The sequence below is a fragment of the Metopolophium dirhodum genome, chromosome 9, assembly GCF_019925205.1.
Source record: "Metopolophium dirhodum isolate CAU chromosome 9, ASM1992520v1, whole genome shotgun sequence".
In the NCBI taxonomy this organism is placed as follows: domain Eukaryota; kingdom Metazoa; phylum Arthropoda; class Insecta; order Hemiptera; family Aphididae; genus Metopolophium; species Metopolophium dirhodum.
In genome coordinates, this window is record NC_083568.1 from 30973673 (window position 1) to 30986799 (window position 13127).

Below are 13127 nucleotides of genomic sequence, written 5' to 3' on the forward strand. Positions count from 1 at the left end.
TTTATTATATTCTTACTATACGAGTCAAGAATACTTGAGTACTATGCTCTCGTATCAATTTAACTTATAGCGATGATTACTTTTAATGTAAGATGCAACGAAATACTATCAACACTTTTGACTGTGAACTAGGGCTTGTATTTGAAAAAAAAAATTTACGATATTTACAATTAAAACGCTACACAATTTTGGAGTTAAACGTTATTTAGAATTAAAACGTTATTCAACTTTTGCGTTTATCGTTATTCAGAATTAAAACGTTATACAAGTTTTGCGTTTATCGTTATTTAAAATAGTGTTCAATTAAAAAATAATAACTAATGCGGGTAGTTGTTCCCGGATACAGAATATAATATAATCAATTCTTAGAATGTTTGCATGAAATAATAATATAAATGTTTCTATAATAGACCTTTTAAATAAATAGATTTTAAAATATTTCGTTCTGCGTTATTTTTCGGTCAATGATATTCTATAAATTACGTTTTGCGTTATGTTTTGTTTAATGATATATAATATATTTTGTTAATCGTTATGTTTTGTTTTGCGATATTTAATTATTTTTGAATATCGCTTTCCGTTATAATTACGTTTACAAATTTCAACCGTTTTTTTGTCAGATATAACGTTATTATAACGTTTGCAAGCCCTGCTCTGAACACTTAATGGGCAATACAGGTTATAAATATTTATTAGTAATTTCAATAGGTATAGACACTAGGTAGGTTAGTTATTTTTTATTGCAATAATAATTAATACTTATAAGGTAATATAATGTGTACTACCAGATTCCGTGCAATGATCTATTTTTTGTTATTGTTGTATATTATGCTAAGTTATTTGTTACATCTTTAGTTTTATATTATCTAAGGACTGAGATCTGTAAAATATGATCTCAACAATAATAACCATTTCAACTATACCTAACAGTTATTATAGGGAAAACGAAAGTGATTAATGAAATACATTTAAAAAAGGTCAATCAGTTGTTATCATTAATATTTATGTATCATGGCGTAGAGATTAAATAAGACTTTAGTACATAACTTGTATAATAATAATCGTGTCTGACCATTAATACCAGGACAATTATAAGTTAAAACTAAGTGAATCAAAACTATTTTAGGTATACCTAGCAGTTCTGTAACTTGTGAGTGTCTATGAACTAATGCATGATGTGAAAAATAAATTTAAACATCTATACGTAACAACCTAACCTAAACACTGGTATTGTACGAATAGTCGCAAATAAAATTAATATAGAATACCGGATATGCTAATACTAAGGTCTGAGAATAACTTACACTGCAGTTGACAACGCCATAATTATAAACAATATAATACAAACAACAAACATTACATAAAGTACGTAATAACGCGATTTATTTACGCCACAGCTGCATTAGAAATGTATAATATACTATGCAACTAATTAGCCATTGGTCCAACACGAAGTATATGCTTTTTTTGTGCATAGAAAACACATTAGGTAATTTTGGACGGTAAAAAAAAAATGCAAAACGTTTCATGTGGCATCTATAATAATATGTGTATAATAATGCGTTTATCTATATAATAATGGTTTTACGATGATTATGAAGTTGTAAGATTTTTTTTCTTCCGTGAATCACTTATACTTATCACGATACATCTTGGCTAACTTTATTATACTTTAATAAGGTACCTACATACCTAGTATATATGTTTGAACATTACTGCACGATTATAACGACGATGTCCAATAAAACGATTCGCGAGGTCACATCTTAATACGAATATACAATGTACTTAGAATTTATACGTATAATAACCAACCGCATTTCTCCCGTCTATACGTCATTCGTTGTGTTTAATGGTAAGTAACGATTAACATACCTAAAAGGAGTTAATTAATCAAAATTTTTTTCAGCTAGTATACCATATAAACTATATAATATCTCAAAATAAACCATAGGTTTATCGTAATAAGTCTTATGATAAAATTATATTTTTTGACTTATTTTGTCGGTACACTAATATCATTAAATATATATAATAGGTAATAACTGAAAAAAATATTATTATTTAACTCTATAGTGTATATAATGTATACAATATATTATTATAGTTACTTAAAATTTAAAAAAATATATAAAATTATTAAATGTTTACGTGAGGGTTCCCAAACTTTAAAATTCTATAATTTATAATTGAAGGAAAACGGGAAGGTCGTTTTTGGTGGAAACCGGTGACACCCCCACGGAGATATAGATTGCGTTCTATAATATAATATCTACTCATTAGTTAGCACCACCAATATTTATATTGTTTATAATAGCAATTTACCATACATTCCCAATTTGTTTTCAGCACGATCCTAATATTTTAGGTTACAATATCTCGAATCGATGTAGTATCTAGCTCCTAGGTCTGTGTGTCTTGCAGGTGTGTTACCCTGGCACCCCAAGGTCATAATGTTGACTTGAAAACTGTTTGGTATTATGTAACAATTTGTAACCACAAAAAAAAAAAATGTTGTAACCAAACCGGTGCCCCGGAAAACCGCGTTCCAAGTTCCGGGTGCTAGGGTAACGTCACCCCACAGCAACCGAAACATTAAATAATTAAAATTTCGACTTGAAAACTGTTTGGTGTTATGTAAAAATGTGTAACCACAGCGGTGCCCCGGAAAATCGTGGTTTAATTAGTTGAAATATCTTAAATATTGTACCTATACAAATCCATTATTAGGTATGGTTTTATCGTTTATTTTAATTTAATACGCCCCACATTAAATGTTTAATATACATTATACATAAATATGGTATTTAAGTCTTTTTAAAAAAAATTACTGGCTTAGGTACTTATGAATTTAAAATAATTTTTACGAAATCTTATTTTGCATATTTTTGCATATTTAACCGGTAAGGGCATATAAATGCATGATTTCGCGAGTTCCTCTTGTTTTTGCTTTTTTTTCTCATTTGAATAATATGTTTTTCTCATTTGTAAATTTTCTTGAATTTGGACGATACAGTTTTACAGTTATGATTTTATCGCAGTGGTAATAATAGCAGGAACATCGTGTTAAACCCGGTCTGGAGTGGCATGCAATACCGTAACCTCCTGCAGTCCTGTTGTTATCACGTATCTGTGGTCAAAAGTCAAACTTGAAACATCTTTGATCTTAATAAAATATTAATAAAATTAATAAAATATTAAACGGAGAAGAAGAAAACGTTGGTAGTTTAGATATACCTGAATACTTAACAAGTAGTGATATGGCATATTTCAAGTATGCCCCTACCACGTCAGCTGATGCAGAGCGTTCATTTTAATATTTTTATAAGTCCATTTTTTCAAAGTCATTTTATAATTACATATTTATTTAAATAAAACACTTTTTTATCCAGCATACGTGGGTATAATTTTTTTCAAATTGCATATTTTTAAATTTTATAGTGCATATTTTAAAGCATATTTCACTCGTTTTTAGTGCATTTAGTATGCATATTTAAGACATTTTTAGTGCATGAAATTCACAGCCCTGCTTATGACGATAATAGTTTTAATACTCGTCCAAAAATGATGTACTCTACAAGCCCTATGAATGACAACACTTCGATGAATAAGCGTAGGGTTTATAATCTCAGTTCATCCCAGCCTCCTATTTAGAAGTGTAGTTGAGTCCTAAATTACACATCCAGAGTTGAGCTCTGAATGTGATTTAGTTGTTCCTGAATGTAATACATGGCTTCCTTAAAAACATAAAATTTACTTCTCTACATTGTGAAATAAACCTCGCCTCCTATTTAGAAGTGTAGTTGAGTCCGAAATTACACATCCAGAGTTGAGCTCTGAATGTGATTTAGTTGTTCCTGAATGTAAAACATGGCTTCCTTAAAAACATAAAATCGACTTCTCTACATTGTGAAATAAACAGTTAATGCAATAGGTATATTAACAAATTGTTTTTAATAAATGAGTAAATAAATATTATATGTTATGCACTGATGATATAGGTACCTAGTAATCTATATGTTAAATAAAAATGAATGTTTGAGTGTTCAAGTAAAGGGTGGACAATTTTTGTTTATAAATGGTTGCTATTGGTTATTATAGGAGAAATAATTAGTAGAAATTAGTATTTATTTAATATTGGTTGCCATTGGTTAATTGGGCAGATCAGGTGCAAGCATGCATCAAATCAAATTTTCGCACATTGTCCGCGATCTGAAGTAGTCGGATTGCCTACCAGGGAGACTGAGTTGCACCCAGAAGCAGTTGAACAATCAGAATTTTTTTAAAAGTTGTATTTTTTACGAGCAACAAAGTTCGCGGGATCATTTTGTATGGTATATAAAAATAATAACAGGGTATTTCAATCATCAAAGAACTAGGCTGCCAAACTAACAAGGTTATACAAAATACCAAATTAAAAAAATTGTATGTAGTGAAAATATTGTTAACCTAACCATAATAATAACTATAACTTTTTTTTTCAACATTTTAATTTTTTTTAATAATAGAGTTAAAAAGGACGGTGTCCGGGCAAAAGGCAAAAACACTGTTTTTAGAAAACTAAAAAAACCGTTCCTATTTTTACAATGACTGATTATTTATTCCTTTTTTCTCATAGGTTTTATAAAAATATTAACTTACAATTAATTGTTTAATTTTCTAATGCCAATCAATGTAGTTAAGTTATGTAAGGTTAGGCTTTTTGCGCCACTTTTGTGAAGATTAAATTATTTCTTTAATTAGATTTTTGGAGCTATTAGCTAGTCTTCCAAGGATATTCCTCTAATAATATTTTGCTCTTATATAATTGCACTTTTTATGTAAGCTGCTTCGGAAGCTACCATTCTATATATTATTAAAATAATCATTGCATACTAGTTCCGCCTTCAAATGTGCGAAACTATTCTTTTATTTTGTTTCCTAAAAATAGAATTGTGCTTAATGCTTTTTAAAAATACAATATTACATGTATATATTTGTTATAGCATGAACTTTTAGTAAGGTATTTTAATTAGTATTATTTTTTAGTCAAATTAAAACAGTTAAGTTGATTTTGGGTTGATTTGAATTGGTAACTATATATCGTTTCTATGCTATTGATCTATGTTAGAAGTTGAAGATCTTTTTCGCTGACACAAAAGTTGTGTACAAGTACAATACACTTAGTCCAGTAACAAATTTTCACTGTGAGGTTCCGAGGTAAAAAATATTAATAATTGTGTGGAGATTACATTCTAAATTAATTTAGAATTAAATTATTATAATTTATCATAATTATTGTTTAATTAGTTACCTAGTATCTATTCCTCAACTTATATTAGGAGTTAGAACACCTAGGTAGTTGGTGGTTTGGTGCAATAATAATAACTAAATAAATATCAATTAAGTGGATACTAAATTGCACCAATTGTGTTGTACTGTTGTCGTAGAACTAATAACTTGTACATAGCATACTAACATGGAAGAATTCACTTATTAGTTAGGTACTTTTACGTGTAGGCTCATACGTATAATGATCCTTATGATATTATGTTAATATGCTAGCGATATATTGTATATTAAATTAATAAATTATACCATTCACTAAGACATAATACATATTATATATTAATCAATACATAAATATTAATACAGTTCGTATATATTAATTATACTTATTATAATATTTGGTACACGATTTCTTGGGGCATCGGTTTGGTTACAAAATTTTTTTTTGTGGTTACAAATCGTTATACTGAATTTGATAATAGTTTTCAAGTTAAAATTTTGATTATTTAATTTTTCGGGTGCTGGGGTAACGCGTTACTCTGGCACCCCAAACTTGGAACGTGGTTTTCCGGGGCACCGGGATGGTTACAACATTTTTTTTGAGGTTACAAATTGTTACCTACATAATAGATTACATACCAAACAGTTCTCAAGTCGAAATTTTGACTAGTCTTGCAGCATTATTAATAAAAATGATACTTTAAAACCGCCTTTCATTATACCGATACGTATACCCCCAACATTATTTTTTATCATATCACACATTTCACTACAAAACAATTTTTATTATAATTTCTAAATTTATTTACTAATGCAAACACATTTTTCTTGAAAAAAATTAGAATTAGATACCTACTATTGATTTTTATTTTTGTATTATAATTATAATATCAATTATTATTATTTCGATTCTGAACGAAACGAGGAATTTATTGGTTATACTTTTTGAACCACATATTTTCGTAAATACTATTCCATGTAGAACTATTGTTATTTAAAATAAGATCTTACTGTTCTAAGAGTGTAACGCCAGTTAATTATACATGTTATTTAAAGATTGTTTAATCTTCATTATTTATTTATAATTTATCTAATATATTATTCGACATTCGTGTTATTGACCTTGCCATATTGTCTATTAAAGTAGGCAATTTAATCTTCAAAGTTAGAGTGTATAAATTACAATAATTACCAAAGCAAATATTGTATCGTACAGCTACAATATAATAGACGATTGATGATCACACGACCTACGTCAAATATAATTATATAGAATATAATATAGTGTTAAGAACCCCTGAATACTGTTAGTATTATTATTCTATGGTTCTAGTAGTATTAATGTAAATTGCTGTTTAATAATGTTTCTTAATATTGTAAACTGATACGTGTGTGACACAGGCGAGTAGTACTGCCTTCTCCATACGACTGGTCTAAGGAATCTGCTGAATAAACCCTTTTTGAACGGACGACCAGCTCATATGCGGGGCTCGCACACGGAGCAGAGGTAGTGTTAGTGTCACAACTCACAACAGACCATTACAGACCATTTCAGAGCATTTCATATAATTAAACGTTATTACAATTCAATAAAGAATATTATTTTGAGCCAAAGTAATTTAAACTCGTTTTATTTTATTTGTGCGGAATCGCTAAGTGCGCGTCCATAACAATAGGTACTTATAAAATTTACATACATATAGGTAGTTCCTAAATTATTATACATATATTATATATAAATGTGCTAAATATATCTCAACTTAAATATATTTAAATGCTGATAAATAATACGTTCAATGTTTATTTTGAAGATTTTTTCATGAAGTAAAAATAACTATTATACATACAATCAATTATCAGACAAGGAGATCTATGCAATTTAATGTTTGGTCTAATCCAGTAGTTCCAACTGGTGGTCCGTGGACTCATCTCAAATTTTCAAGTTGTCCACTATTTATTTTTAGACGTTCTTACATTTTTTAATTTAAAAATTAAAGAAAATATAAGAACTAACATTTAAACACTTAATCCATTGTAATGGTAGTTTAATTTCTAAAGTTATTTTTCAACATATATTTTTACTTAACATTTAACATCACAAATGTCATCAATTACACATGCTTTAAATCCTATCCATTAACTAAAAAGAATTTGCAGTGACCTATATTAAACCAAAATCATAAACATATTGCATAATGCATAGGTTAAAAAACTGTATAGGACCATATATATGGTATGTATAATATAATGTACGTATAGTCTACATACATTATATTATATCATTATTCATTAATATTGTATTGTATATTGTATATATTAAAAATTATCATATTTCCTCATTGTTATAAACTTATAAAGCACATATTGTAAGGTCAAGTAGGATATTAAGTGTAACGCGAAAATGCTCCAGTTTTTGAGGGAAGTGCAAAATCAAATCAGCTTGTTCAATATTTAATATATGATATGCATGAGGCAAGTGAATAAAGAAATAAAAAAAGCTATATATGGTTTTTGATACTTCAAAATATCTATGTATTCAAAATTAGCAAAATATTTTCAAAATTGAATAACGTGGTACACTTGGTACAACCATGACACACCATATATTAAGTATTTTGTACTGTAGAACTTTCCCAAGTCAAATTTTTACATGGTAAGTGTATCATTGAAAAAAACTCGTAAATAATGGTCAAATACATTAAAATAAATTTTTAAATCATACCTGTAACTTAAATGAGTAGGTAATGTCTTATATGTGTTCGACGTTGAAAAAAAATTAAACAAAAATTAGTACTCATGTCTTAATAAGGTAGTTTTGATAACAAAAAAAATAAATGGTGCGAAAATTCTGAAAAATTATAGTACGTTATGCTAACAGTTATATGAAAATATCCTTTATAGTAATGACTTTATAAATTATAATATATTTATTTACATTACCAGTATAGTTATATATAATATTATTGATATTGATATTTTTAAGTATCAATAAATAATGCATTGTATATGATAATATGCAATTTTTCACTTACCACCTTGACCGTAAATATAATTTTACTATTGCATTATTGTTACAAGTATAATGTATTTAATATACAATTAATTTGTATTTTCAAATTAACAGAACAGACCGATCATTCAACATTAACGGCTATTAACTAGTATAGTAAGTATAATTGAATTTAAACTTATTTTACTATAATATAATAATAACTATACTCTAAAGGATAGTAGGCATATTATATATTACCTATTATGTTGGAATAACTTTTTGTATTTTTTGTTTTTGCTTAGTGATTTGATTCACTAATTGCGATTACCATATTGGGCTAGATGCTCGATTTGACTTAAAAGTTAAGTTAAAGTGGTCCACCAACAAGAAATATTGAAAATGTATGATGCATAATACAGATAAATTTGAATTGAATGATATAATATTAAATGTATAAACAAATATTTAAAATACATTTTTAAATAGGTAGTAATACTTAAGCAATACACAAGTACCTATTGTAACATCAATTTATTTAATTGAATTTGGCTGTCTGCTTAAACGTTTATGTGGATTATTGGAATGCGTATTATTTAGCAGGTGGTAAGGTATACAAAAACGTACTTATAATTAATAAAAAACAGTCAAAGTTAAGTCAAATGCATAATATTAAACTGTAAATGTCTGTAATATCTAAAAAACGAAATTCACCTTTTTAGCGCTCCCAGACATACAGCTCCCGATAACACCCGTATTACATGCTGTAAAATAAGGACTCAAAAATGTCCTAATCAAAGATAGAAACTAGAAAGTGACCACACCATATTATCTACATAGTGGTCTAGATCAGTGGTTGTCAACCTTTTTGGGTCCACGGCTCCTTTTGATTTTGAAATAAAATATACGGCTCCCATACGAACATTTAAAATAAACAAATTTACATTACTTATAATAATTTTAATCTAACTTTATTTAATGATAAACATGTAATTAGGTATTAATAATAGGAAACATTTTTTTGAGATTTATTTTTTACATACAATTAAAAAATTAATACATTAATAATAATTTTAATTTTTAATGGGACGGCTGTGCTTGTTTTTGTTGCATTAAATCATCAAATCGTGGGGTAAATTTTGATAGTGCGATTCTCATTTCCTTTTCGGTATTTAGTTTTCCTCTGTATTTACTTTTGATAGCTGCTAAGGCCGAAAAACCCGTTTCACATAAGTATGAAGAAGCAAATGGAATTAAAGTCCTGATAGCCTTATTGGCTACGATCGGATATTGCTTCTTCATAGCTATCCAAAATTCTGGTAAAGATAATGATACAAATTTGGATTTTGATACTGAATCTGAGTACAAGTCTATCAGTTGTTCTTGTTCAGTAATTGTTAATTCTATTTTTAGTTTCTATTGCGAACGCGGCTCCCTTGATAATAACCGGCGACGCCCCTGGGAGCCGCGACGCACAGGTTGAAAACCCCTGGTCTAGATATTACAAATATATAAGGGGTGATAACCCAATCCTGCTCACCACATTTAACCTTTAATAGTGTGTTTTCGTTAATTATTATGATACTCTAAATTGTCAAAAAATATTACAAGACCATAATATTATCAAACCTAACCTAACCATTTAAGGATTTGAAACATTTTTAATCAGATGATAATTTTTTAAATATTGATTCGTATAAAACGGTATTCATACGAATATAGTTTTTGAGTTATTACTCCTAATATACTAAGATAAATTATTATAACGGTGTTCCAAATAATATAAAATATTATATGTAATACTTATTTGCTAGCACTTAATGTTCTAGGGGCAGTTCTTATAAATTATACAATTGTAGTAAATAAATATTAATTAACCTATTTGAAAATTTGGTCCTTGAGCTTACTTAAAAAGTCTAAAGATCAGAATTTGAATAAATTCATTATTTATTAAAGGATAATAATATGATAGTAAACTTGCTTGGTGAATCGATCTACTAAGACATAATAATGTGCTACTACTACTCACCTTCCAGGTATATTAACAGTTAAATTATATAAAAAAGGGTAATTTTTTTAATTTTGTATAAATTATAATTTACATTTTTTAATAATGTTATTTATAATTTCCCCAGTTTAAAGTTGTATTTTTGAATGATTGCTTAATATCGTTATATTAGATAACAAACAGTATGTAAATCGAATCGTAGATTAAATATTTGAATGGCGAATATCAAAAACAATACTGAACCAACAAACTAAGAGAAATTCATGGTGCTCCAAAAAATGATTATAAAAACATGAACATAATTTAAATCATACCACACAATGTAAGATATACAGTTAAAATAATTTGATAGGTACTTGAAGAGTCATATGTTTTCTAAAAATCAAAACTCCTTACCTATAATAAGTTATAATAGTATATAAAATCAATATCGGAGAAGTAAAACTAAAATGAATAAATTACTTGAAAATAAATAAATTCATAGTATGTATGGTAAATGTGCAGATCTTTGTTTCGATAAAAAAATGTTCTTATTATTTCTGTTGCAAATAAAACAATATGATTTGCTTGCTTACCAAACAGTTTATTCTTTATGTAAATTATTCATTTTAATACCTAAGTATTTTATTGTCGTAGTCTGTTGAGACAAATGTTCGATGACAATTATTAATGGTATTCTACACCTTTACATCTGCATCAGGCCGGCGTTCAAGTGTTTATATTAAATCAATAATCATTATAATATCATGATGGAACAACACTATTCCAATATAAGCGGTTGGGCGGACAATAAACGATTTTCAAAGCGATTTTATTGATAAAAAAAAACATATATAATAGTAATAATAATGCTCGTAATAAAAGTGATACCTAAGTACCTAATAATAATAATAATGATAACAACAATAATATAATAATTAACTGTAATTTTTTTACTTCAACTCGCTAGCAACAACTTTAATAATAAGGCGGCGGAAGCAACAGCAGCTCTAGTCCGGAGTTTCGGTTGTCACCGGTCTGCTGTCCACCATGCGGTCGTCGTCGTCGTTGCCGCCACTGACGATCTGCACGCTCCTGACGGGCGACGGCTGCGTGCTGGTACTGCGGTACGCCAGCCGGGTCGTCGAACGTTCGCTGATCCTGTCCGGGTCGTATCGCGGGCTGGTGGACAACAGCATCCGGATCAGTCCGTCCTTGAGCGTCTGCGTGACTATCGGCGACGATTCTTGCGCCTGTTCCGTCGTCGGACCGGGCATCCGGGGCCCCTGATAGTAATTGGGCACGTAGTAGTTGGGCTGCTGATAAGGCATCGGGTAAGGGGAGGGCGCGGGGTAAGGGGCGATGGACACGAGTTGCGAAACGCGCGCCTGCACGAACGACAGTATGAGCTCCATGAGCTCGTCCCGTAGAGCCACCAGACTGGGACCGCGCTGGGGCAGCGGTGCGAGGTACGCTACCGGTCGCTGTTGTTGGTACGCCGCCGTTGAAGCCACCGTCGGGTACGAGGCCCGCTGCTGGTATAGCGCGGCGGGTGGCCGTCTCCCGCGGTACTGAACCGTCGTCGGGCCGCCGTTGTACTGTTGTCCATCTTCGTATTCATCTTCCTGCAGCTCCTGCGCCGCCCGTCTGCTGCTGACGGCGTCTTCGTGTTCGATCGGCGGTGACTGCGGCGACGGCGGTGGCGGCCCCGTCGGACGTCCGTATGACCTGACCGGCATCAGTTCGGACATTAGTGCCGACACGACGGGTGACACGGGTCCCGACTCCTGGAGACTGGACCGGCCGTGCACGCCGTACACGTCAGGCGCGTCTCCGTCGTCGTTCCTGGGCAGCTGCCTGCGCAGGTCGTTGCCACCGCGCCGTCGCTGGTCGTCCACCTCATTTTCCGTCTCCGTCCGCAATTCCGGCGCCGCGGCCACCACGACCGGTCGCTTGGACACCAGCACCTTTTTCACTCCAACCACCGCCGACTTTCCGCCGTCCGACTCGTCGCCGCCGCCGTCGTCCTTTTTATTTCTCCGACCCGTGGTCGTCTGCACCGCGGATGAGGCCGTCGGGTCGGGCGACGGCCGCGGTGACTCGCTGCCGGCCGCTTGGAATCCGGACGAGTTGCTGGCCGAGTACGACACGCGCTTCAGCCGCCCCACGTCGTCCACGAACCCGAACATGCCCTTCACGTTGCCCGCCACATCGCGGGTCTCCACTTTGAAGCTGCCGTCCGACGCTTCGTACCCGAACGTGTACGAACCGTCGTCGTTCACCTTGTTGATCTGCTTGAGGATGGACACGTCTTTGGGCTGTGTGGCCGGCGGAGAGGCCACGGTCGCGCGTTGACCGGAGTCGTCGTCGTCGGTGGCTGCGGTCACTGCGGACGCCGGTTCGGGTCGCTTGACGTCGGTTTCCGCGCCCGGCGACTCGCCGGACGCCACGACACACGCCAAAAACAGTACCTGCGAAAACGTAACATTAGAGTGTAGAACAGACAGACATACAGACATACAGACGAACAGACGGACAGACAGACAGACAGAAGGACGGACGGACAGACAACAAGACATGTTCACGGACAGACCGATTTAGATAGATACCTGCAGGACGGCTGTGGACGAGACCATTGCTCCGGGTGTATTGACAGTGGCCGGTACGGTGTGGGTCGCCTAAATAGACTTCGGCCGGGCGGCGAGTACGCGTGCGAAAGCGATGGAAAATTCGCACGGTGTATGGAGTAACAGCGCGTGAGAATCGCATATTGCAAGTTTCGACAGATTTTTACTGTCAATTGAAGCGCCCCGGTAAGTCAAATAGACCTCGACGCTGTGAAGTCAAAACGACCAAGGTCGACGAAGGTTGACTTTCTTTTCT

At 32.6% G+C, this 13127-nt stretch overlaps 1 protein-coding gene across 1 annotated transcript; it reads right to left on the reverse strand.

Annotated features, from left to right (window-relative positions):
• Positions 1-11057: 11057 nt before the first annotated feature.
• On the reverse strand, positions 11058-12902 carry LOC132952058 (AT-rich interactive domain-containing protein 1A-like). The gene is made up of 2 exons (XM_061024188.1): positions 12854-12902; positions 11058-12715 (listed from the first exon to the last, which is right to left on the reverse strand). The coding sequence occupies exons 1-2, from the start codon at positions 12878-12880 to the stop codon at positions 11255-11257; spliced, it is 1488 nt and encodes a 495-aa protein (XP_060880171.1). The 5' UTR covers positions 12881-12902; the 3' UTR covers positions 11058-11254.
• Between the last annotated feature and the right edge of the window lie 225 nt (positions 12903-13127).